This window comes from Anolis sagrei, chromosome X (genome assembly GCF_037176765.1).
Source record: "Anolis sagrei isolate rAnoSag1 chromosome X, rAnoSag1.mat, whole genome shotgun sequence".
Lineage (NCBI taxonomy): Eukaryota > Metazoa > Chordata > Lepidosauria > Squamata > Dactyloidae > Anolis > Anolis sagrei.
In genome coordinates, this window is record NC_090034.1 from 88052200 (window position 1) to 88079263 (window position 27064).

Sequence of the window (27064 nt, forward strand, 5' to 3'; positions counted from 1 at the left end):
CCCCGGGGTGTGGGGAGTATGGACTCTACTTCATTCTATATTGTCTATTCCTATCAGTCGTCGTAGTCCTTTAATTATCTGCCAGGTTGCCCAAACGCCTGGTCCCAAATCCATGTTTTTAATTTCCTTCTAAAGGAAAGGAGGGATGTCGCTGATCTAACTTCCCCGGGGTAGAGTTGTCGAACGTGGAGCTTGAGATTGTTTTACTGACTGTGATATATATTGATTGTTTTTAACTGTTATAACTGTTTTAATTGCTGTTTTTATATGTTTATCTGTATTATTGTGTAGGCATCAAATTGTGCCTTTTTTGTAAGCCGCCCTGAGTCCCCCCTCAGGGGTTGAGAAGGGCGGGGTAGAAGTACACGAAATAAATAAATAAATAAATAATAAAATTTACAAACTCTTTTTATGCCTATCCAGACCCGTTTCTTCCTCATCCTCTTTCTAACTGGAAGTTTGTTTTTTAAGCAACAGTTGTACTGCGAGGGTAGTGAAGAGGGTTGAAGAATGTAGGCTTTTGGTGTCAGGTTGAATCAGCATTTCTGTAGGAGCCCCTGTGGCGCAATGGATTAAACCCTTGTGCTGGCAGGACTGCTGATGGAAAGGTCAGCGGTTTGAATCCTGGGAGTGGGGTGAGCTTCTGTCTGTCAGCTCCAGCTTCACATGCGGGGACATGAGAGAACCTTCTCACAGGATTGTAAAACATCTGGGCGTCCTCTCGGCAATGTCCTTGCAGACAGTCTATTCTCTCACACCAGAAGCAACTTGCAGTTTCTTTCTGCATCTGGTATTGATTTTACTATTAAAGAAATCATTAGCTGAGGCATATCTCTACACAGACTCCCTTACATTCTACAAATATTTATTGCTACACAAAATCAGGAGAAAATACAAATCGACAAAACAAGATGGATTCCCAGGATCACAAGACCCAAGCAACAATGGACGTAAGAAGAATACAGCTGTGCGTAAAAGCAACCCTGCGTTCACTGCCGTTCATACATCTCCTTCAAGATCTTCATACTCTCTGCGTAGCGCAACTGGTTTTTGTGTGAGGCCTCTTTCCACCTGTAAAAGGGGCAAGGGACAAGTCAATTGGAGGGTTGTTGTAGGTTTTTTTGGGCTATATGGCCATGTTCTAGAGGCATTTCTCCTGACGTTTCGCCTGCATCTATGGCAAGCATCCTCAGAGGTAGTGAGGTATCCCGAAAAAACCTACAACAACCCAGTGATTCCGGCCATGAAAGCCCTCGACAATACAAAGTCATTTGGAGTTCATATTATCTTTGTATTATGCTTCCTCCAACCCAGGTATGGACAACAACTCCATCTACCCGAACTAGCCTGGCCAGTGGTAAAGGACCACGGAAGTTATAATCCAAACTATGAGGGTTATCCGGAAAGTAAGGTTACAAGGCACGTAGTTTTTGCAGGGAATTTTCTTGGGGGAAGTTAGTATCACCGCTGTGTAGCGGGAAGCCAGTGGAAGCAAACGAGCAGTGCCAGGCGTCAGTAGCTCATCAACTGACGTTGTGGTGAAGATTAGAGATGAGCATCCTCATTCCGTTTCCCTCCAAGTCCGAAGTCTGCGCTGTAATACACTACCTAAAGGGCATGAATGCTGCTGCGATTCATCGCGAAATCATTTCAGTTTATGGAGAGGACGTAATGTCAAGACAGCATGTGACAAAATGGGTACGGAATATATTGTGAGATCATGAAGAAAATTTGCAGAGCCATCCAAAACAAACGTTGCGGGATGCTGACGGCAGGAGTCTGTCTCCTTCATGACAATGTGCGTCTGCATACTGTTCATGCTACACAAGAGTTGTGTAGCATTTGATTGGGATGTTTTAAAGCCATCCCTCTCACAGCCCCGATCTCGCATCCAGTGACTATCATCTGTTCACTAAATTGAAGGAACACCTTGGTGGAAAACACTTTTATGATGAGGTGAAAACCGAAGTGACGAACTGGTTGAAAAAGGCGGAGGGGAATTTCTATGACACAGGCATCAAAAACTCATCCCACGGATGACAAAATGTATTGAACTGAATGGTGATTATGTGGAAAAATGTAATACCTATGCTACAATCCATGTAAGTTTTATTAAAATATATTAATTCTTTGTATTTTTAAAAAATCTTGTAACCTTATTTTCTGGATAACCCTTATATCTAAAGAGCCACAAAGCTCCCACCTCTGCTTTAAAACTATATTTGAAGGCTTTGAGTTCGCTTTGAATATCCTGTCAAAAAACCTCTCCTGGTGCAGACATGAGGTTGTGAAGGGGATGCAAGTTGTAATGTTTTCAGGTGTCTCACACTGTTGTATATTGGTCATGTTTTGAACTAGTGTTAGACATGAAGCACAGATATCTTATCAGGAACCAAGATGGTACCTTTAAGCAAGCAACCTAGTGCAAAACATTTGGAGCGCCCAAAATTCCCCATCCTTTTCAACTGCTTCCGTTGTGCCTTTTGTCAACTTCTCCACCTGCCTTTGACCCATGGGCCTCCTACCTCTGTCGGATCTTCTTCCATCGGTCCATGTTCTTGTAGATGAGGCTGGACATTGACGGTACTGTGTCTGAAGCCTAGGGGAAGGCCATGTGGGGGGAAAGACAAGGCATCAGCATTTTGCTCATATTAAAGCCACTCCGGGTTTTAAATAAAAGAATGCTTGACAAGCAGAATCAGCAAATCACCTCTGTTACTCCCCAAAGCACAGTCAGGAAAAAAACCCTGGAATGTCCATGGTACATGCTGGTTTATTGAGGGAAGACCAACTTAATAGCTCAACTGATAGTTGGAAATCCCAGCCCAACTTAACCCAGCATCGCAGCATCAGACATACAAACTACCTATGAACCGACCAGAACATTAAGATCGTCTGGGGAGGCCCTGCTCTCGATCCCGCCTGCGTCACAGGCGCGCTTGGCGGGGACGAGAGACAGGGCCTTCTCAGTGGTGGCCCCTCGGCTATGGAATGCCCTACCGGCAGACATCAGACAGGCACCTTCACTGCTGACGTTTCGAAGAATGGTTAAGACCTGGCTTTATGAACAAGTGTTTGGTTAAGCAGTGCAACCAATCATAGGAAGACGGTAAATGGAACATAGGAATGGCACAAGGATTATGAGAACGGATCTGATTTCAACTGAGGCGTTATGTTATGTCTGTTTTGTTGATCTGTCTTGTTGATTGTTAACTGTTGTGGATTGATGCTGTTGATCCTGTTTGTTGCGTTGTTATGTTTTAATTGCACTGACACTGTTTGATAATTGTACCATGTAAACCGCATTGAGTCGCCTGTTAAGGGCTGAAAAATGCGGTATAGAAATAAAGCAAATAAATAAATAATAAATAAACTGAGATGACCCTCCCTCCTCTGTTTCCAAGCTTTCAGGTGCTCTGACCATGTCAATCACTGGTTTTGTCTCCTCTTCAGGCTCCAGTGGGGATGCGATACGTAGGTTTACTGGCTCGCCGGTAGCGTTTGCCTGGCAGGCAATTGGAGGCGGCATCTTAAAAACATCTTGGATCTTTCCATTCAAACCTTCGGTTCCCTGGGATTAAAGACCATGGAGAGAAAAGACACAATTGTAATTACCACACAGTTGTCACACTGACATGCTACCAATACATTCTGCAGAATTTCTTACTTTTTACACTCCATCCTTAGCATAAAGGACTTCCTGGCAGTGCATGGGGGATTATTGTTGGGGGAGTGGGCTTATTTACAAAAGACCCTCCCCATAAATGTACAGCAGAGTAACTTAGCAGCAGCACTGTGACCCAGCACCAGTAGCCCAAAGTGTTAAAAAGAACAAAAACACACAGACCAATGTTATAGCTTCCATATGGGGTTTTTCTTTATAGCAAAATAATACAGTTGCACTATTCACAAGAACAAGGTTTCCATAACACAAATAAAGTTCAACCTTCACAATGGAGCTTCACACATGAAGCTTTTTCATAATGAGGTCTGCCTCACATTGTGAGGCCTAAAAACACTAAGGCTTATACTCCCACAGTGAGGCCTACCACCACTGAGGCCTTCTCTCCCACTGAGGTGTTCTCTCACACAGAGAGGCTTCTCTCACACTGAGAGCTCTCTCAAACTGAGGCGTTACTAAGCAACAGGCACACTTGAACCGCAACTTCCCTGTATCACTGCATCCATTTAACCCTTTCAGTGTTTGACTCACATTTTTGTAACCAAAAATACCTAGTTAATTTTTAGTATTTCTGACAGTTATCTCATTTTCAACTACTATGTAAGGAAGATTAGCTAAAAAGCTAAAATGTGTAGGGAGGTATCATGTGTATGAAAGGAACTCTACTGCATGGCTCTCCTCATTCTTGACATCTCCATATTTGTATAGACGACAGGGTTGGGAAAGTCTTTGGGTTTTTTCTGTTTTTGTTTTTTTCTGAAAGTGTTTATTAATCATTTAAAACAATTTACACAAAGAGAGAAGGCAAAAAAAGGATGGGGGCAGTAGAATTAGGACTATATAAATGCTTTTCTATGCCACCGAGGAAGAGGAGAGGGTCAGAGGGGGAAGAGAGGCCTTATATTTGTTATACTGATTACATCTATATCTTCGTCTCAAGTACTATTATACACATGGTTTACAATTTTGAAAATTCCATACATCCTGTATAACAGTAAAGAACACAGTCTTGTCACCTGATGTCAAAACTGCTAGTCATGTCTTCCCATATCATCCAATGTTCCTCCTATCTTCTAGTTATTTACATGTCTTTTATCTAATTTTAACTATTGACATATAAATCTAAACATTAAATTCAATTTGTTAGTAAATTAATATTGTGTAGGTGATAAATTACTAAGTTACATTGTTATATTTACTTCTTTTTTAAACACTATGCAAACTTTATGTATTTGTGTGTGTCTGTACATATATCTAAACAACAAAGCTTGCAAGTATTTCTGTTCTAGTTAAAGAGTACTAACAAGTCAATTATCTAAAGTTTCTACAATCTCTTGAATGTCAAATATATAAACAGTACAAAATGCATCCATATACTATTAATACTATTTTAGTCAACAAATCCTGCTGTGGTCATCTTCCTTTGGTTCTTTATACATTCAATAAGGGGTTTCCATTTTTCCTGAAGCTTCTGTGTATTTGTAGAACTAAAGTTAATTTGGCCTTTTTTGGCCATTTCAAAAACTTTTGTAATCCAATCTTCTGAAGTTGGCATGTTTGGCTGTTTCCATAATTTTGCGTATTCATTGAATTATTTTGAAAAGTGTGTTGGTTTATCAATCCGCCCATGAGAGGGGCGTGATCGGAAAGGAATGTGATGGGGTCATCAATAATGGGCTTAATATTCCAGCTCCGGGTGATACAATGGGGTTAGTCCAGATAAACAAAGGGTGCTTAAGGTGATGGCTGTCTCAGTGGGTGATACCGGGATGGATCTGGTTTAGGGGTGTGGAAAAGGAAGCATTCCTAGAGATAACTCAGATCGTATCAGGTGAAATGAAGTCCCCAGTTAAACCCTTGTGCTGGCAGGACTGCTGACCAATAGGTCAGCCGTTTTAAATCTGGGGAGAGTGGGTTGAGCTCCCTTTGTCAGCTCCAGCTCCCTATGCAGGGACATGAGAGAAGCCTTCCACAAGGATGGTAAACATTCGAGCGTCCCCTGGGCAATTTCCTTGAAGACGGCCAATTCTCTCACACCAGAAACAACTTGCAGTTTCTCAAATTGCTCCTGGCATGAAAAAAAAATCAGGTGAAACAGGAAAAGGACCGACTTCTGGTGAGCAAAGATGGCGGCAGGTAGGATATTCTGAGAACGTTCAGGATACCAACCCCCTCTCAGGCCTGGTGGGCTGTATAGACCCCCTCCCCAGGCAGGACAATAAGCCACAAGGGGACGCGAAGCCAGGGCATTCCACCGACGACCCCAAAAGCTGACCCCCATAAACAATATACCTGGTATATTGTTTACTGCTCTCATTGAACTTCTTTTGCCCTTTCTTGGAACTCTCTCCTCCCGTAACCTGTTGTGTACTTCCTGGTTTCTCGGCTTTGCCGTTCTTGCCGCTCTGTCCCTTCCTTTGCGCTCTCTGTGATTTCAGATGTTTAAAGCGGAACCTCCCCACCCAGTTGGAGCGGCCTGTTCTTCAGGATAGGTGTATTATTTTGTTTAGCCTATTATTTTGTGCTTGGATTGCTATTTACAGGCCTTATATGGGTTTATTGGCTTGCCCTCTGGGTCTTTAAGATAGTATGTTAATAAATCCATGTCCATTATTTCGGAAGCCTTAGCTTCCCATTCTTCTTTGGTTGGCAGTTCCTTTAGTTTCCACTTCTTAGCGTATGTTATCTTTGCTGCTGTTGTCTGGAAAGTGAATAGTTTGTCTTGACTTCTTTCGAGCGGTATATCTTTGTCCGTAATGCCGAGAAGGAAGTATTCTGGTTTTAATTGTATTGTTGTTTGCAGGATCTTCTGGGAGGCCTCCTGTATTGTTTTCCAATATTTTCTAGCTTTAATACATTACCGCCACATGTGGTAGTATGTTCCCACTTGGGTTTGCACTTCCAACATTTGTTTTGGGTGTTTTTATACATTAGTCCAAGTTTCTGTGGGGTCATGTGCCATCAGAAGAACATTTTGTACCAATTCTCTTTCAGGTCAGATGAGTACGTGTATTTTAGTTTCAGTTTCCATGTTTGTTCCCATTCTCTTAGGTTTATTGATCTTCCAATGTTTCTGGCCCACTTGATCATACATTCCTTTATTAATTCGGTCTCAGTTGACCATTCTAGTAATTTTGAGTAGATCTTGATTATGGTTTTCTTTCTGTTCTTTATCAGGGGTTCCCAGAAGTCTTCCTTATCTGTAAATTCTATCTTTGAGTCTTTGTTAAAGTGTTCTATGATTTGTAAGAATTGGAACCAGGTAATGTTTTTGTGTTGAATCTCCTCTCGTGGTTTTAGATGTATTTTCCTTTCTTTCTTCATTAGTAAGTCGCTGTATTTTGGCCATTCCGACCAGCCTAGTAGTCTCCTTTGGCTCGCTTCTAGGGGTGAGATCCAAGTCGGTGTTTTTGTGTAAAAGTGGTTCTTGTATTTCTCCCAAATCCCAATCAGTGCCGCTCTTACGAAATGGTTTTTGAAGTTCTTCTCTACTTTTGTCTTCTCATACCAGAGGTAGCCGTGCCACCCGACTCGTAGGTCGAACCCTTCCAGAGCTAATACTTTCTCTCTTTTAAGCGTGATCCAATCTTTTAGCTAGGATAACCCGCACACTTTGAAATATAATTTGAGATCTGGCAGGCCGAGACCTCCTCTTTTTTTGCTGTCTATTAGGTGTTTGATTTTTATTCTGGGCCTTTTCCCTTCCCATACGAATCGTAGAATGTCCTTGTTCCATTTTTCAAATGTTTTGTTGTTTCTGATGATTGGTATAGTTTGGAACAGGTATAGGAATCTTGGCAATATATTCATTTTGATTGTTGCAATCCTGCCCAGTAATGATAGTTTTAAACTTTTCCAGGAGGATAGATCTTTTTTGATGTCCGACCACAGTGATTCGTAGTTGTTCTTCATTAATTGAGAGTTTTTGGCTGTAATTTGGATTTCTAGGTATTTGATTTTGGATGAAGTTTTCATGTCTGTTATTTTCTCTAGTTTTTCTTGGTTTGATTTGGAGATGTTTTTCGTTAAGATCGTTGTTTTTTTCTTGTTTATTCTGAGGCCGGCCAGATTGCCAAACTCTTCAATTTTATTCAGTCATTTCTTGATGTTGTCTCTCGGTTCTTCTACGAAGCAAATTAGATCATCCGCGAAGGCTTTTATTTTGTATGTTTGTTTTCCTACCTTTGGTCCTAACAGTTCCTGGTCTGTCCTTATATATCTCATTAGTATCTCGATGACAAGGATGAAGATTAAGGGCGAGAGGGGGCATCCTTGTCTTGTGCCTTTTAATACTTGAAAGCTCTCCGTCAGTTGGCCATTTATCCATAATTTCGCATTTTGTGTTTCGTAAATTGCCTTAATTGCATTGTTGAAATGAAAACCAATGTCGACTTCCTCTATTAGGAGTTTTAAAAAATCCCAATTTAGGTTGTCGAACGACTTCTCCGCGTCTAACGCAAGGAAGGCTATTTCTTTTTGATGGTTGGTCTCGTAAAATTCTATTATATCTATGTCCGTTCTCACGTTGTCCTTAATGTGTCTCTCAGGTAGAAATCCGCTTTGGTCTTCTCCAACCCATTCTTTCAGCCATACTTTGAGCCGTTCCGCTAGAATATTCGCAAAAATCTTATAATCGATGTTGAGTAGCGATATTGGTCTGTAATTCCGGACATCAGTCTCATCTGTATTTTCTTTGTATAACAGTGTGATAAAGGCTTCTTTCCAGGTATCCGGGATGTTCTCTCCGGTTAGTACACGGTTCATCAGTATCTTGAGGAATGGTGTTATCTCCTCCTTCATTACTTTGTAAAATCCTGCTGTCAGGCCATCTGGCCCTGGTGCCTTGCTCCCATCGAGGTTCTTTATCGCTTTCTTTATCTCATCCTCGGTTATCTCTTTATTTAATATTTCTCTGTGGTATTCAGATATTTTGTCTAGTTTTTGTTTTCCCAAGAAGTTCGTGATGTCTTCTTTTTTTATTTGGTCTTTGCCGTACAATTTTGTGTAGAATTTAAAGAATTCGTCTTTGATGTCCTGTTCCGACACTAGTGTGTTGTTTTCTACTTTGATTCTGGTTATAAAGTTCACTTGTTTTTTCCCCCTTGTCTTCCTAGCAAGCCAACAACCCGGTTTGTTTGCATTTTGGAAGTTTTTTTGTTTGATAAATTTTAATTCTTTGGCCATTTGTTCTATCTCTAAATAATGTTTTTGCTTTTTTCAGTGTGTCCAGGTTTTGGGCTGCCTGTCTATCGTTTGGTTTTTAAGTTTTTTTTCCTCCCTGTTTATTTCTGTTTGCATTTCTTGCAGTTTTTGTCGATGTTTGTTTTTGGCTGCCGTTTGCTGGATAAAGTGGCCTCGCATAACTGCTTTGCAGGCGTCCCAAATTATCTCCGGTTTTACATCCGGTGTGATGTTTTTCTCGAAGTATTCTTTTATCAGTCCTTTGTTTTTTTTTTAAATGTCTGTCTCTTTTTTCAGTAAGTTGTCATTTAGCCTCCATCTTCTTGTATTATTTCTGTGGTTAAATTTCATTTCTATTGGGCAATGATCCGAGTGGTTTCTGGCTAGAATTTTTATTTGGGTTATTTTGGAGGTTAGAGATTTTTAGGTCCAGGCCATATTGATCCTGGACCAGCTTAAATGTCTATTGGAGAAAAATGTATAATCCTTTTTTGTTGGGTTGTGTGTTCGCCAGGTATCTTGTAGGTCGAATTCATCTTTCAATTTTAGCAGAGATTTTGGGAGTTTGCTGGTTTCTTCTTTTTTCCTGATTTTCTTTTTGGGGGTTTTGTCTGCATCTATATCTAGAACACCGTTGAAATCCCCAAAGATGATCAGGTTATCAAAGTTTTGTTCTTCTATGAGTTGCTTTAGTGTCTCTGTGAATTTGGTCTTTGGACCGTTTGGGGCATATATGTTACAAACTAAGGTTGTTGACCCTCCTATTCTTAGCTTTACCCCCACTATTCTGCCTTCCTGATCTTTAAAGGCGAGTTCGGCTGGTATATTCTCTTTTACATATGTAACCACCCCTCTTTTTTTCCCCGTTACTAGAGAGTAAAATTCTTTACCTGTTTTTATTTGTCAAATGTGATGCGTGTTTCTGTCTTATATGGGTTTCACTAGATCATATTTAGTTCTTTTAAGGTAATTAAAGACCTTTTTCCTTTTAGACAATGAGTTGAGTCTGTTAATATTATTCGAGAAACACTTTATTTCTATTTGTATATCATTCATCATCATTTTTATTATTAAAAGGTATCTCATCCGGGGTAATTTCGCCTTCTTCGGTGTTGTTCGGCTGCTGGGAGTCTCTGCTGGTTGTTGCTTTGGTATAATCTGGCGAGGAGTGGCGGCGTTTCTTCGTTGTTCTTGTCTCATTTGGTTCGTTGGTGGTATTTTGTTCGTTGTCTTTCTTCAATTTCTTATAGAAATCCCATGCCTTTTCTTCGGAAGTAAGCCAATATCTTTGTTCTTTATAGGTAACCATTAGACCTTCGGATTTTTCCCATCTAAACCTAATCTGGAGTTTTTTTAGTTCGTCCGTCAAGAAAAAATATTTTCTTCTTTTACTAAGAGTGGACATGGGGTGCTCTTTTAGGATGATCACTCTGTTTCCATTGGAGAAGGTTGGTGTCTTGCTGTTCTTCTTGAGAACTTCATCACGTGTTCTTTTCCTATTAAATTGCACGATTACATCTCTAGGGACTTTATTTCTTTTGGCAAAGGTAGTGGAGATCCTGAAGGTCCTGTCTATTTCCTGGTCCATTTGTTCTATTTCTTTTTGCAGGATTGACGCTGTTATTTTCACAATTATCTGTCTTATGTTTTCTTTTGGTTCTTCCTGGATATTTCTATACCTTAGTTGAAATTCTAATTCTTTTTGTTCTAGTCTTTCCTGCATTTGTTCTAGCTTTGTGTTCTTGATCTCTAAGCTTTTGACTCTTCTTTGGATTTTTTCTTGTGTTACTTCTATTTTCTCTTTGTCTTGTTTGAGTACTTTCATTTCGTTACCTACTGCTTTAAGTTCTGCTTTTATAAAGCCAATGTCTTCGTCTAGGTCAATTTTCATACCCTGGATCTGTTCTTGGACCTTCTTGTACTGTTCTTCCTGTTTCTCCAACAAAGTTTCCATTTTTTGTTGGTGGGCTTCTTGTTTCTCAGCTAGTTTTTGTAATTCTTTTATTACGTCTTTTAGTGAGGCTTCTTCCGTTCCTGAAGGTTTTTTCTGCGTTCCTTTTGTCTCTTTGATGTCTTTGGCTTCTTTGTTTTTTGGTGTAGCCATGTCTTCTTCCGAGTCCTGGTTTCTTTTGTCCAAGTTAACTGGAGTATTTTGTCTTGGGGCTGGTCTTTTGTTCTTTAAGTCCATCCTGGATAGGGATTCTATAAGCTAGCTTTTGAAGGTTAGTCAATGCTTTGGCTTGTGAGTTAATATGGTTTGTTATTTAGTATATTATTATTATTATTATTATTATCCCCTTTCTTATGATTTATAGGGAGATTTCAGTACATTATATCGGTTGGTTGGTTGATAGGATTCGTGGTTATAACTTATTATAAATATTGGTAAATAATATTAAATAGTATTAAAAAGTATTAAAAAGTATTAATAATGGATGGAGATATATAAAGATAATTAATCAATGGAAATCGGAGGTTTAAAGAAGGGAATCAGTTGGTTAATTTATTATTAACTATTGGGATTAATTCATTGAATAAATATTGGTGTTAATTCATTGGGTAGTATATTAGTAGGTTATTAGACCCGTTTGGTTCCCTCTAAGGTTGTTCATGTGTTTTGTTGATGTCTTATTTTGTTTATTTTTTAAATTTTTTTAGATATATATATACACACACACACACACCTATTTGTGTGTATGTTATTTTTGTTGTTAGTTCATTACTTGTTATTTTGTTATTTTATTATTTATTATTATTATATATTATTTCATTTTATTTATTATTTAATTTTATTTTGTTTTGTTATATTATATGTTATAGGGTTTAATGGGTATTTTGTTTTATTTATTTATTTAATTTGTTTGTTTATTTATTATTATTATTGTTTTATTATTTTGTATAAGACTGGAATTTTGCTTTATTTTTGTCTATTTGTTTGGTGTGTTAGGGAGCCCCAGATCGTATTAGTATTGTAGAAATATCATAATTTTTGGCTTTGACGGGGGGGGGGGGGGGGGGGATAGCGAATGATCTTGTCTTCTATCTCTCTCTCTTCAGTCTTCTTTTCTCTGCCTTTCGTCGCGATATGTGTTGTTTTACTGACTGGGTTCCCTTTTTTTTCCTGTCTCTTTTTATCTCTTCATACGGTCATCTGCTGCCATCTGCTGGCATAAGTCTGAGAATGCAGCCCCACAATATCAAAGGCTGTCCTCTACCCTCTTTGGTTCCTGTCGTAACTCCTTCTTCTTCTTTTTTAAAAATAAACTTTATTGATTTTCATTATATAAGAAAAAACATTTAACAACACATACAGACAACATATAAAAGCACATACAAAAAGAACAAACACAAATCACACTAATGCATCCTTCTCTACTACTTGCCCTACAGCTTAAAATATCTACTACCATAATTGATCGAGTACTTTCCTTCGTTTATCTTAAATTCTCACATATTTCTCCTTTCTTAATTTCACTGTCTGGAAGTAGTAACTCCTTCTAATCTCCCTTCTCCGCGTCTCCGTGAATGTTTTGGTCTTTAGTTTGTCTGTCTTTTTAAATTTAGGTACTGGGGTTTATTATTTGTTGTATTATTTGTTACTTGCTTTGGTATGTTTTAATTTTTAAAGCTGACCCCCGTAAACAATATACCTGAAGTCACCCGCTCAAATCAGACTGCTGTTAGAAACCTGATTTGGGGGATGCAGGTTCTAGTCCCAATTGAGCCATAAACCTCAGTGGGCGACCTTGAGCCACTCATTCTCGGTTTCAGGCCCACCTACTTCACAGGGTTATTGTGAGAATAAAAGGTTTGAGAAAAAGACCCATGGAGAACTTCTCAAAAGTGGACTATCTAAAAAAACTAAAATCAGTAACAAATAAGAAAAATTGGATTGGAAAATAGAGTGGGCTCAGATAGAGACTTGCCAGGGTCTTTTAAGCAAATGATATGAAAGCTCAGTTCCACAGATAGAAAACTAATGTACTGCCTCCAGGGTCTGTTGTAAGTAGGGTTGCCAGAGTAAAAACTGGGCTGGGATCCTATATCTTTAATGGCTATATAGAAACGAGAATTGCAGCACGTATTTATTTACTTATTTACGACATTTATATCTCACCTTTCTCACCCAGAAGGGAACTCCAAGTAGCTTACAAGTTATATGTATATACAATATATTAGCATAGAACAATATTAGTATTATATATTACTAAATTGTACTATACCACTATACTGCGATATTATTAGTAATATTACATGTAAATATATATATATATATATACACACACACACACACACACACATATATATGTGTGCATGTGTGTGTGTGTATATCTATCTATCTATCTATCTATCTATCTAATTTATTTATTTCAGGGTGTTATCAAGTTGTGTCAGGCCCTCTCCAGCTTTCAATCTGGCAACCAAGATAGTACAGGCAATGGATTTCAAGCACTGACAGAGCACTCTAACTGAACCTCTGTTGTATGAAGCCCCCTTTTCCAGATGCAGTGCCACTTGATACAGTACCTCCTCATCCTCAGGAAGGCTGGTTATTTGAGGGCTTGGAGATCGTTCCTGTTCCCGCACGGTGGGACTGTTCTTCATCCAGGCCCGACAAATGGGGTACAGGGGGGTATTCTCAGAGAACTGTGCCAGGTCTACGCTTCTGTCAAACAGCTTGATTACATAGGTGTCTGCAGGAGGCAAGGATTTTGGATACAGATTGTTAAGACAGTCAGTCCTTTAGATGCTGATTGAAAGCTCACAGGATCAGATATTCGGCCTAAAGAAAAAAAAAGACATCCAAAATTTTTGCTCACTCTGTTTCTGCTGCCCGCTTTCAGTGAGTCCCTCATCTGTTTCCTTCCTCTTCTTGCGACGGTGGTGGGAAAACCGTGCGGAGGGCCTGAGATTGAAAAAGTGTATTGAATAGTGAGTAAGTGGTTGGTGAGTGTTTGTTTGACTTTTTGTCCTCCAGATGTTTTGGGCTTCCTGGAATCCCTGGCCATGCTGGTTGGAATGTCTGAGAGTTATGGCCCAAAGCATGCAGGAGAACCTCTGGATTAGATTACTTGGTCAGTCAGTTCTAACACTTCATGACTCCCTGCATAGACTCTGAAATAGATCAGGAGGCCATGAATGGACAACACAACATAACAGTGAGTCCAACACAATTGATGTGGTTTCTTTTCTGCCTTGATATTCTGGGATATAGAGCTGTCTGGAGGGGCCCTTTGCCTTTCTCTGAGGCTGAGAATATGACTTGTTCAGGGTCACCCAAGTGGGTTTCCATGACAGTGTGGCAAACTGAACCGTGGACTCATAGTCCAGCACTCTGAACACAGCACCACACTGGGTCTCATCTGAGGGCCCTTCCAGACAGGCCCTATATCCCAGGATCTGATGCCAAGTTTTCCATTTATCCCAGATTATCTGGCAGTGGGGACTCATATAATGTAGTTTAAAGCATAAAACCTGATATTGGGATATTGGGCCTGTTGCAAAAGATACTTAGAATCAGATAATGGCTGTTACAACCTGGAAGATACACATTTGTGTTTGTTTACAAACTCTTTCATTTCCTATTTAAACATTTTTAAAACACTTCTACAACTAGGTTCTAAATTTGGTGCATACAAGGCAAAATAATATTTCAGAGACAACTGCTACTGCTGAAGAGAGAAGCAACGAATAAGCCTCTTTGATAGTCAGAACTGTTCGACGAAATTTTGCAAGCTGAAATTCATGTGCACATGCTATTCTCTCTTGCACACAACACGCACACACAGAGCTCTGGATATTCCAGGAATGGCTGGGAGCAGAATGGGAAAATGTTTTCATTTACTTCATTTACCTAAGATGCCGTAAAAACCTTACCTCTTTCCTGTGGCAGTAGGAGAAGAGTCCCTGCAACCACAAAAGCAAGAGAGGTTAGAAAGTCTTCAGAGAAGAAAACCATGGTCGTAATTATCAGCTGAGGCAAGCTTCACAAAAAAAAAGAGAAAGTCTGTTCCCAACCTGTTTTTATTATATGCCTTGACTGTCCAATGTGGGCCATCCCAGACTGTATGGTCAGTTGTAAGGAACTTAGTTGTCCATCCAAACCTATACTGGTAGGTCAGGATAAAGAATAAGGAACCATCCTGTCCAAAGGTGTGCCATCAAGCATATGACCCTGCCCATATTCTAAGTCCCATTCCTAGTTGAATCCCATCCCTGGATTATAATTAAATGATGGTTTTATTAAAATGTGAACTGAATTGAAAGCTACCAGGAAAAATCTATGCTATGAAACAAAGGTGTGAAACTGTACAAAAATAATCAAATATGGCAGACTCAAGATATTTTGCTGTCTGAGGCAAAGCACAAGATGTCATTTTTTCCTCTACTTCAAACAGAAAAGCTGATTGGAGGATGCACTGAACTGTACTTTAATACTAGTCTAAGGAACACATCCTCCATCCACTACATGCAAGAGCAGCAGAGGAATAAGATAGACCATATGGTATATGAGAAGACAGGACAGCTTAGAGAAGATAATGATGCTGGGGAAAATGGAAGGAAAAAGGAAGAGGGGCCGACAAAGGGAAAGATGGATGGATGGTATCCTTGAAGTGACTGGCTTGACCTTGAAGGAACTGAGGGTGGCCACAGTCGACAAGGAACTCTGGCATGGGCTGGTCCATGAGGTCACAAGGAGTTGGAAGCAACTGAACGAATAAACAACAACAACATGTTACATATATTTTTGTCTTCCAAGTGGGAGGGATAATCTGGGATTTCAAAAACAAGAGCTAAGGTATTGTTGTCCTGGGGCGCTTTCACACTTTTCACAATTGTGCCCTAATTCTACTTAAATTGCTTCAGCAACATCCTACGGAATCTGGATATTTGTAGATTGGTGAAACGCCAGAGTTCTCTGGCTGAGGATTCTAAATATCTTTCCATGACCTGGAAATGCCAGGGAGATAGGACGGGTTATAAATAAAGCATTATTATTATTATTATCATTGTTATTATCATACAGGTAGTGGCACCGTTGGTTAAACCGTTGAGTTGCTGAACTTGTTGACTGAAAGGTCGCCGGTGAGCTCCGGCTTTCAGCCCCAGCTTCTGCTAACCTAGCAGTTCGAAAACATGCAAATGTGAGTAGATCAATAGGTACCACTCCAGCGAGAAGGTAACGGTGCTTCATGCAGTCATGCTGGCCACACGATCTTGGAGGTGTCTACGGACAACACTGGCTCTTTGGCTTAGAAATGGAGATAAGCACCAACCCCCAGAGTCAGACATGACTGGACTTAATGTCAGGGGAAAACCTAAACCTATATAAAATAGGCATAAAATCAAATATTTACTGATAATAACTCAGAATTAACAAGGCTTGCTAAACAGGCTGATTTTCTTTTTTGTGGAGCACAGCTGAAGTATGTTCTGCATTCTGTTGTAAACACTTCATGTTGTTGGTAACAGTTTTGTGTAAATGGGTGGCATTCAGAAACCTTTTACTGATGCCATTTTTGTGATTTCAACATTGAATTAAGGGTGTCCCATTTGGGGTCAGGACCCATAGTTTAAGAAGCAGTGTTATAAACTTAGGGAGAAATGGATTTGGTTTCTGTTCCCTGGGGAAATTGTCTAAGTCTGCTAGCTACTTGGGCACAGTAAGGAGACAGTGTGTATAGTCATTATCATTTTGTCTGGCACAGGGTATTCCAGAGGCAGCTCTTGAGAATCTCTGTGGGACGGAATGTTATAGTAAATCCTCATGGGCAACTGGGGTGGATCCAGAGTGAATTATCTGTCTCCGGGATTCTCTGTGATGTAATTTGTACACCCAAAAGCTCAAAACACATACACAAACCAGAGGCTTTAAAATGATTTTTAAAAATATATTAAGCAAGATAAGTGGTCTTTTAACTTATGTTAAAAGATGAAAGGCTGATCCTGGAAATGCCCATGAAGTCCAATTTATCTTATGGTCCAGGACTCTGAATGGACCTCTGTACTCAACCACCACACTCCAGTCCAAGTTAAATCAGCAAAGCAGTTTATTGAAGATTATATAAAAAGCACTTCAGAAAAAAATAGTAAAAACTTCAAAGTCTATATGTGTAAAATAGTCCACAAGGTTCAAAGTACAAGAGTAATCCAAATTCCCAAGCATAGGAATGTAAGAAACCCAGGAAATACAAGGCCGCATAAAATGCAATACAAAAATTGAGGAACAATCTTTCAAACCTGGGAGCATGAAACAGGAGAAAAGATATGAACCTAGAATTCCCTCAGAAAGCTTGACTAGGACTTGGCACAACGGTTGTCTCGATTACCAACGTTGACCAGACTGGTCAGGAAATGATCCTGGCCTCTTCAATAAAGACATAAAGTCATGCCTCCTCCCATGAGTTTCTTCTGTTAAAGGCACTGTGACCTTTGGAGGTTCTGCTGAGCAGCCCAAAGTTTGTAAAAATGAAGCTTCCTATCTATCAGTTCATTATCTTGCAAGTCAATATTTTCTGCACCTAGGATTTCAGCCTCTGAACTCTTTCCCCTAGAGAACAGCTCCTTGTATCATGTGGAATGTGACCTTCGCTGACTGTTGGAAGCACAGACTGCTCATTTTCAGGACTTAGAATTTCACAATGGCTCGCAGGCCTAGAATCCCCATGACCTACGTCCACATTAACATGAGTGCCAGGCACAATTATGGGCTGAACTACAACACGACTAAAGTAAAGCAAAACAACCCCCCCCCCAAAAAAAACCTAATCAAATAAAAGCAAAACTACTGAACTGTGGTCTGAGAGTCTCAGATTCTACACCAGGGGTCCTCAAGCTTTTTAAACAGAGGGCCAGGTCACAGTCTCTCAAACTGTTGGAGGGCCACATTATAATTTGAAAAAAAAAAACATGAATGAATTCCTATGCACACTGCACATATCTTATTTGTTGTGCAAAAAACACTTAAAAATAATACAATAATTAAAATGAAGAACAATTTTAACAAATATAAACTTATTCGTATTTCAATGGGAAGTGTGGGCCTGCTTTTGGCTGATGAGATAGGATTGTTGTTGTTGTGTGCTTTCAAGTCGTTTCAGACTTAGATTGACCCTGAGCGAGGGCCGGGTAAATGATCTTGGAGGGCCGTATCCGGCCCATGGGCCTTAGTTTGAGGACCCCTGTTCTACCATGAAAGTAAATAGGAGTTTATGACATGTGTGTGTGTCTCCTTTTGAATGAGGGCCAGGAAACTATTCTCTAATCCTTCGTGTTCCCTCCAAAACAGCCCTGGCTGAGGATTTCAAATAACTTTCCCTGAAATGAAAATCCCAGGATGCCACAGAATGGAACCATGGCAAACGATGTGCTATTATACTGCTATAAGTTACACAGGGAGAAAGCTGTATAGCCCTGAGAGGGTCTCCTGTAGTTTATTGGAAAGGAAGCAATTCAGACAATCAAGTTGCAGATTTCAGCTACCAGAAGGAAAAAAGGGCAAAATATATAATTTATAAGCACACTCATATCTCTTTTGAGCCTTTCCATGATTGCAATTGCCTCCCTCTCCTCTTCACAAGTAAGTGGTGGGCTGGACAGTTGCTGGTACAGGGTAGGCACAAAGCACTGCACAAATAAAGGATTATGCTCCCCCTACTCACTGTAAGATCTTGGGTTGTAAACTTGGATTTGTAAGTTATGTGCTTTCTGAGGTGTTCTTGCTAGGATAAAGTGGCTAAAGATGAGTATTCCTACTGAAAGAAGATACATAAATGGAACTAGTAAAACGAATAACAGTTTATGGAAAACTACATAGGCTCCTTACTTGCAGAGGGCATCTGATGCTGTCTTCCCAGAATCCTCTTCTATCTGTTCCCTGATGAAACAAATCAAGGGGGGGGGGGATGAGGCTTATTTAAGTTGGCTTCCCACTTAAGAGCTTTCCAGTACTAAAATTACTGCTCCTTATGGGAGATAGTTCTAGATGCAAAACAGCCCCACGAGATATTCATGCACTGCTCCTATGTGAGCAGAGACCAGTCCCAGGCCAAAAAATTGAAAACAGAACCATAACATTAGAAGAGACATCAAATGCCACCCAGTCCCCTGGTAAAGCAAGAAATTTGTTTTATCTGAAATGGTCACCTTCTGAAAAAATATGTTCCACTGTTCAATAAATTTGTTCATTTTGGAAGTTCTTCCTAAAGTTTAGTCAAAATTCGATTTTTTGCTATTTGAACCTGTTGATTTGGGTCTCACTCTCAGGCACCTTCTACACTACAATAAAATCCAGATTATCAAAACAGATAATACACATTATCTGCTTTGAACTGGATTACATGAGTCTACACTGCAATATAATCCAGTTCAAACAGATAATCTGGATTTTATATGGCAGTGTAGAAGGGACTACACAGACATCACTTTCCAAGCTGGTGCCTGCTAGGTTTATTACACTGAGTTCCATCACTGTCAGACAGCATGCCCTAGCCATGCTGAGCATGGATGGTGGGATCTGCAGCCTAACATATCTACAAATCACTATATCTATGTAGCAACAGAAAACAATTTTGTTTTATCATCTGTATCAAGGATGTTTGCCATCTGACCTTAATGTTTCCGCTATTCTCTGTGATGGGAGACAATAATATACTTGAAGGCCAGGAATATGTCACAAGGAAGTGAATTTTGCTTTGAGTCTAGGAAACTACTGTATAGCTCTAACAAGGAAGCTATTTGTATTTACTATTCAGCAGACTTGTCTAGAATCAGACTATTCTTTGTGCACCTGTAATAATAGAATTATATCCATCTCCAATCCCATATCACTTTAATCCTGTCCGGTCCCCTCAACTCTCATTTTGCTGGAACACAGCCAATGAGAAACATTTAAACTTGGCCCTAGCTTGCTTTGTCCCTATCTATGCCAGAGGCCTTCATAACAGAAGGTATCAAGGTCATTCTAAAGGTTAATCTTGCAGACTACCAATACACACCGGTCAACATCGGTCTTCTCCAGCAGGCACTGCAGCACAGCATCAAGGCGGGTTCGAGCATTGGCGGTTTCCAGATCTGGAGTAGGACCACAGAATAGTTTTATTCCTCAGAAAACATGTTTTCATACTTTGCCTTTGCAGAAAAGCCTGACTTGAATCTGGAAATCCCACAATTCCACTTGCTGGTAAAAGGGAAATCGCTTTTGCTAGTACCATTGCAAATCTCCAACAACCACAGAATTCGGCTAGATAAGGCCACAAGGCTGTTATATTTAAGCATATTTTAATTGAATTGACTTAATGTTTTAATTGTATGTAATTATTGGTTTTTATTATGTATTTTATTATGTGTACATAGAGCCATCGAATTGTTGCCGGCTGGAAGCCGCCCTGAGGTCCATCCCCTCGGAGTCTGAGAAGGGTGGGGTACAAATATCTGAAATAAAATAAATAAATTGCAGGTTCCTGTGCTACATGGATATCTGTGCCAAAAAAAGGGGGGCCCTTTAGAATGGCATGGGAGCTGATGCAGATGGAGAGGCTAAACCCAACCCCTTCCACAAAAAAGGAAAGGATAGAGATAATTTACACAGGAGGGACAGGCAACTCTGGCTCATGTGAGGTTTTAGGCTTACAACTCTCATTACTTCTAGTCTGCATAGCTTATGGAACTGCAGTCCAAAAACATCCTCCAGGCCAAAGTTGTCATCCTTTATATATAGACATGCCATTTGCTTTTGATCTCATGAAGACACTGAAGGACCAGGGGCAGATAATTTTTGGCTCTCAGATATTTTGCACTTTAGCTCCCCAATTAATACAGCCAATAAGGGCATATGGAAGTTTGCGTTCTCTGAACCATCAAAGTTCCCCATATTTACTGAAGATCTTTAGATGACTCTTTTAAGCCTTGACTTCCCAAATCAAAATTATCCCACTGACTTCCCCAAAACAACCTATCTCCTGTTAAATTGTGTAGAAGTAGGGTATAGCTGGATGTGGATGATTTATGCAACACTCAGATGTCTTGCCCAAAGCAATGAGGATGCATGCTATATCTTCTCAAAAAGGGGAAAAAGGGACTGGGCAGAAATGACATTTTGCTTTGTGACATGCTGTGGACCTGTACTGAGATTCCCTGCTCCTGGCTGAGAGGATTAAATGGCACTCCTGAGGGGCCAACAACTTCCTTCTGTTGCCACTGTAAAAAAGAGGATCGTGACAATGACTTGCTTTTGCTATTCATAGCACCATGCTTCCAAGGCAACCTACCTGGCTTTTCTGTTTTCACCTTTGTATGTAGCATGTTTATCAAAGATTCTGTTCCCTGAAAGAGAAAAACACTGCAATGACACCTCTCTTCTGGAACAGACTGATTTTGATGACAAGTAGACATTTAAAAGATGTAATGTGACAAACTGCATGGGTTCTGTAGAATCAGGGAAGATTTGGTTTTACACAAGCTATTCTTCAGAAGAATACTCATGTGACAGTTATATGAAAGAGAAAGACAAGGGGCAGACCTACACTGACCTGCTATCCTGGGGCCAATCTGGTGTGGCTCATGCCCAATGGGTTACACAAGCATCTCCTGGTCACTGCACAGGCAGGAGGGAGTCCCAATTGCCCAGTGACAGTGAGCCTAGTTCAGCACCACTGGATAGCCACCTTTACTGCCCCTCATCATCTTCCGTATTGTGGTGGTTTCTGGACGCAACATAAAATCACAGAGTTGGAAGAGACAACATGGACAATCTAGTCCAACTCCTTGCTATGCAGGAAAAACACAATCAAAGTACCACGGACTGATGGCCGTGGCCCTACCAGTCAGCTGTTGCGTACAGTGAGATCTGCTGGGCAATGAGGGAGAGGGGGAGGAGAAACCATCCTTAATCTCTCTTCCTTGATCAACATCACTGCATGTGATGGCTGACCAGCCAGATCAACATTGTGGCCACCACAATATGGAGAACAGGTGGAGGGAAATTGTTAAATGCCACCCCAGGTTCCTGAATTTCCTGAGACAGGTAGACACAGGCTGCCAGCGAAAACACTTGCACCCATCTTTGAACTGGTGCAGCGGTAGCTGGGTCAGAATTCGGTGTATCATTATGGATCAAGGCTATGTGAAGGTGGCCTTGTCTTGCAACCCCCTGGATCAGTTGTTATAAATATGCCACTTTGGAGCCTTTTTAGTACAAATACTTTAAACAGAAAGTTTTGGCGAAGTAGCAAATTTTATCACAATATCTGCAGACAAGTGCCCCTTACAAAAAAATACGTACACATACACCCATATACACACAATGCAGGTGAAGTTCACCTTTCACTCTTCCCTTTCTCCATGCTACCTCCCCCTTGGGTCCCATCAGAAGTATTGTCAAAAGAGCCTTTTACTGATCACATTTCCCCTAACACAGAGCCTGCCTACTGCTGTATATGGAGTCCCTTCTGTCGGGTATCCTTTGGCACATCTGCATATCTCTATCTTCCCTCTTAATTTGATTTTAATTATGTCAACTTTAAGTGACCAATCTCACCAGTCATTAAATCTTAAACTCTTCTAGCATTAATAGTCCGCTTTTAACCAAATCTATTTTTTTCCTTTGCCTTTGGCATCAATTGCACTATGTAAACAAATTTTGTTCCTGGGTTATAAATGTCATTTCCTAATTGGTACTATCATAAAAACAAGGCAAAAGTACATTAAACTGAAAAAAAAATGTTTTTGCAGGAGGGACATCCTGCAGCACATTTTGCTATAGTTTTTCAATAACTATCTTGTTGAGTTCTTCTTCTCCATGGCTCCAAAGAAAATAAAGGAAAACCGCCATTTCTAGATGCCATAGTCATCTGCAAACCCAATCAACAACTGGGCCACACAGCTTACAGAAAACCTACATAAACAGATAGGATACCTACATAAAAATTCCAACCATCACCCAAATCAAAAAAGCTCAATCAAAGCCCTGGCAGACCGTGCAAAATGTGTCTGTGAGCTCCAGCTCCTCCAAGGTTCCAAGGTGAACTGAACCATCTAAACTGGGCTCTACAGGTGAATAGATACTCTACCACAGACACGTTTCCTCTGGGTGGATCTTTGTCTTTACTCTCATTGCTTGTTCTTTGTCTTGCAGCTCTTCTGATGTCTGTGGAAGAGCCTCCATTGGCCTGTAGAACCCAGTTTAGGTGGCTCAGTTCACTTTGGAGGAGGTGGGGTTCACAGATTCTCTAAGGCCAATGGGTACTCCATCACATACATTAGAAGAACTGCAAGACCAAGAACAAGCCATGAGAGCAAAAACAAAGATCCACCAAGAGGAAAAGTTCTTACATCATGGGAACCACTGACTGCATAGGGAAGCTGATGAAGAAACACAACCTACAAACTATTTACAGAACCAGAAAGAAAATTTAACAAACGCTACATTCAGTGAAGGACAAAAGGGATCCTCTCACCTCTGCAGGAGTCTACCATATACCATGCAGCTGTGAACAAGTCTACATAGGAACCACCAAACGCAGCATTGCTCAAACATGAACCAAGGAACATGAGAGGCACTGCAGACTAATTCCATCTGAAAAGTCAACCATAGCAAATCACCTGATGACATAGCATATTATTTGAGAACACAGAAATGCTGGACCACTCTAACAACCAGCATGTAAGACTACACAGAGAATCCATTGAAATCCACAAGCACGTGGGCAATTTCAACAGAAAGGAGGAAACCATGAAAATGAACAAAATCTGGCTACTATTTAAAAAATTCTAGAATCAGGACAGTAAATAAAGAGCAACACTCAGAAAAAAGAGAATTCAAGACAAGAAACAATCAGGGCCAGGTAACACTTTCTAACCAAGGATTCTCCCAGGCGGCAACCAGCCAGTCTTTGAGGCTGCAAGGTCATTAAATGCTAATCAAAGTGGCCAACTGAAACATTCACGCCTGCCTCCAACAGATAAGAGTTCTTTCTCCCACCCTGGTCTTTCCAAAGATATTTAAACCACATTTTCCTAGTTTCCAACAGACCTCACACCTCTGAGGATGCCTGCCATAGATGTGGGTGAAATGTCAGGAGAGAATGCTTCTTGAACATGGCCAGACAGTTTGGAAAACTCACAGCAACTCGGTGATTCTGGCCATGAAAGCCACAATTATTCCCTTTTCTATAGTATGTCTGCGTTCCTGTATCAATAACTGGTCAGCTAGTACATATTGTAGACAACCTGGAAGAACGGTTCTCATGAAAGCTTTTCATATATATGTCAAAAATTACAAGATTTATTGTCGTTCGGTGAAACACCAGCATTTTGGGTAGAAAAGACTAAAGAATGTGTAAAATTGTTACCTTGTACATGTGGCCCACTCACTGTGATTGTGATTTATCTATTACTGTATTTTGCATTATTTTACTGAATTCTTATGTTTCATTTTATTGTGATGTTTATTTTGTGTTTTGGTTTTATTTTGCTGTAATGCATTTCTGGGCTTGGCCTCATGTAAGCTGCCCCGAGGGCCCATTGGGGAGATGGTGGTGGGGTATAAATAAAAAATATTATTATTTTCCTAGTCTCCAACAGACCTCACAACCTCCGAGGCTGCCTGCCATAGATGTGGGTGAAACGTCAGGAGAAAATGCTTCTTGAACATGGCCAGACAGTTTGGAAAACTCACAGCAACTCTGGGATTCTGGCCATGAAAGCCACAATTTTCTATAGTATGTCTGCGTTCCTGTATCTTTAATTGGTCAGCTAGTACATATTGTAGACAGCCAGGCAGAGAAGTTCTCATGAAAACCTTTCATGTATATTTATTTATGTATTATTTACAACATTTATATGCCACCCTACTCACCCTGAAGGGGAGTCAGAGTGGCTTACAAGATATATATATACATACAATATGTTATGAGCCTAGTACAATATCAGTCTTAAATATTACTATATTGTACTATACCATTATATTGTAATATTATTAGCAATACTACATGTAATATAAATATATAATTATAATATATTATTATTATTAGTAGTAGTATTATATTGCATTAAATTCCAATATTATAAATATTATATATATACACAATATATTACATTACATTTGCCGTGTCAGGAGCGACTTGAGAAACTGCAAGTCGCTTCTGGTGTAAGAGAATTGGCCATCTGCAAGGACGTTGCCCAGGGCACGCCAAGATGATTTGATGTTTTTATCATCCTTCTCTCATGTCCCCGCATGAGGAGCTGGAGCTGATAGAGGGAGCTCACCCGCCTCTCCCTGGATTCGAAGCTGTGATCTGTTGGTTTTCAGTCCTGCCGGCACATTACATTACATTATTAGCATAGCACAGGAGACAAGGTGGAACCCAGAATATCAAGGCAAAAAAATCCCATACTATCTGCTTTGAACTGGGTTATTTGAGTCCACACTGCCATATATTCCAGGTCAAAGCAGATAATGTATGATTTTATTCAGCTGTGTGGAAGGGTCCCCAGTTCAAAGCAGATATTATGGGATATAGGGCTGTGTGGAACTCATTATGCACAGACCATTTTTATATATATTTATTTATTATTATTTATTTCAAGGTTTTATATACCGACCCTCTCACCTTCAAAGAGGGATTCGGACCAGTTCACAACATGTGTTAACATACAAAGAATATACAATAACAACACAATGCCACTTCATTACACGATTAAAATATCAGCACCATACACATTAAAACATTATCATCACAGTTAAAAGAGCCAAATCGTCCAACACCATCACAATCCCATTCATCATCCTCCTTTCATGTGGGCAAAGAATTAAATCAGTTGTCAAATGCCGCGTTCCACAACCAGGTCTTTGTTAGTTTCCTGAACGTCATGAGGGAGGGGGCAGTTCTGATCTCTAATGGTAAGGAGTTCCAAAGTCGAGGGGCCACCATCGAAAAGGCCCTGTCCCTCGTCCCCACCAGCCGTGCTTGTGCAGGTGGTGGGACCGAGAGCAGGGCCCCTCCAGACGATCTTAGTGGTTTTGATGGTTCGTAGGGGAGAATACGTTCGGAGAGGTAAACAGGGCCGGAGTCGTTTAGGGCTTTATAGGTTAACACCAGCACTTTGAATTGTGCTCGGAAGCTAATTGGCAGCCAGTGGAGTTTGAGTAACAGCGGAGTGGTGTGCTCCCTGTACCCAGCCCCCGTTAGTAATCTGGCTGCCGCGCGTTGTACTTGCTGCAGCTTCCGGGCAGTCTTCAGAGGCAACCCCACGTAGAGAGTGTTGCAGTAATCTAAGCGGGATGTAACCAAAGTGTGTACTACCGTGGCCAAGTCAGCCTTCCCAAGGTACGGACGCAGCTGGCGCACAAGTTTTAATTGTGCGAATACTCGCCTGACCACCGCTGAAAGCTGGGGTTCCAGGTTCAGCAATGAATCCAGGAGAGCTCCCAGGCTGCGTACCTGTGCTTTTAGGGGGAGTGTGACCTCGTCCAGCACAGGCTGTAACCCCGTACCCTGTTCGGCCTTTCGACTGACCAGGAGTACCTCTGTCTTGTCTGGATTCAGTTTCAATCTGTTGTCCCTCATCCAGTCCGTGACAGCTGACATGAACAGCCTGTATATATATATACATTACATCAGCTCTTCACTTTTTAACTAAGCCATATAAAGGAAACATTCTACTCAGTTATCTTCTGACTAAATATCTTCTCCCACAGGAATGAGTCAGTGAGTGCAACTATTATTGTTCCCTATTCAAATCTTATACAGCTCAAAATATCCTGCTACAAATGTAAAAAAATACAAGATTCATTGTCGTTCGGTGAGACATCAGCACTTTGGGTAGAAAAGACTAAAGAATGTGTAAAAATGCAACTCCCAGGATCCTCTAGCATTGAGCCATGGCAATTAAAGCGGTGTCAACCCGGGTTAAGTCTACACTGCAGGTACACCCTGCCTCTACTTACGTTTCGAGGCCCTTTGGGCTCTCAGGGAAAGGCTGCCGAGGCGCTGCCTGCAACGGGTCTCGAGTGACTGCCTTCCCTACTCTCGACACTTCCTTTTTCTCCCTTCGGACGTTTGCACGAAGCAGAAAAACCGCCTCTGGAGCGCTGCATGCCGGGAACTGTAGGCCTAAGCAAAGGAGCGGAAGTGGCAGCGCAGCCATGTTGGAAGAGCCGGAAGTGGAGGTTGCCCGGAAGTTGCGGCCTGTGGAGGGCTT

General features: G+C 40.6%; 1 protein-coding gene across 1 annotated transcript; it reads right to left on the minus strand.

The window, feature by feature from the left end:
- Positions 1–848: 848 nt before the first annotated feature.
- Positions 849–27021, minus strand: LIN37 (lin-37 DREAM MuvB core complex component). Its single transcript, XM_060783914.2, has 10 exons — positions 26811–27021; positions 21133–21187; positions 19861–19936; positions 18690–18740; positions 14741–14770; positions 13684–13769; positions 13391–13557; positions 3422–3571; positions 2526–2599; positions 849–1071 (listed from the first exon to the last, which is right to left on the minus strand). The coding sequence occupies exons 2-10, from the start codon at positions 21164–21166 to the stop codon at positions 990–992; spliced, it is 750 nt and encodes a 249-aa protein (XP_060639897.2). The 5' UTR covers positions 21167–21187; positions 26811–27021; the 3' UTR covers positions 849–989.
- Positions 27022–27064: the final 43 nt, after the last annotated feature.

Excerpts from the sequence above, each read along its gene's own strand:
- LIN37 (XM_060783914.2), bottom strand. The coding sequence starts at position 21,166 with ATGCTACATACAAAGGTGAAAACAGAAAAGCCAG. Across the intron at positions 14,771-18,689 it reads GCATCAGATGCCCTCTGCAA|GGACTCTTCTCCTACTGCCA; the intron begins GTAAGGAGCCTA and ends TTGTGGTTGCAG. Across the intron at positions 2,600-3,421 it reads CAAAACCAGTGATTGACATG|GCTTCAGACACAGTACCGTC; the intron begins GTCAGAGCACCT and ends GCCTTCCCCTAG.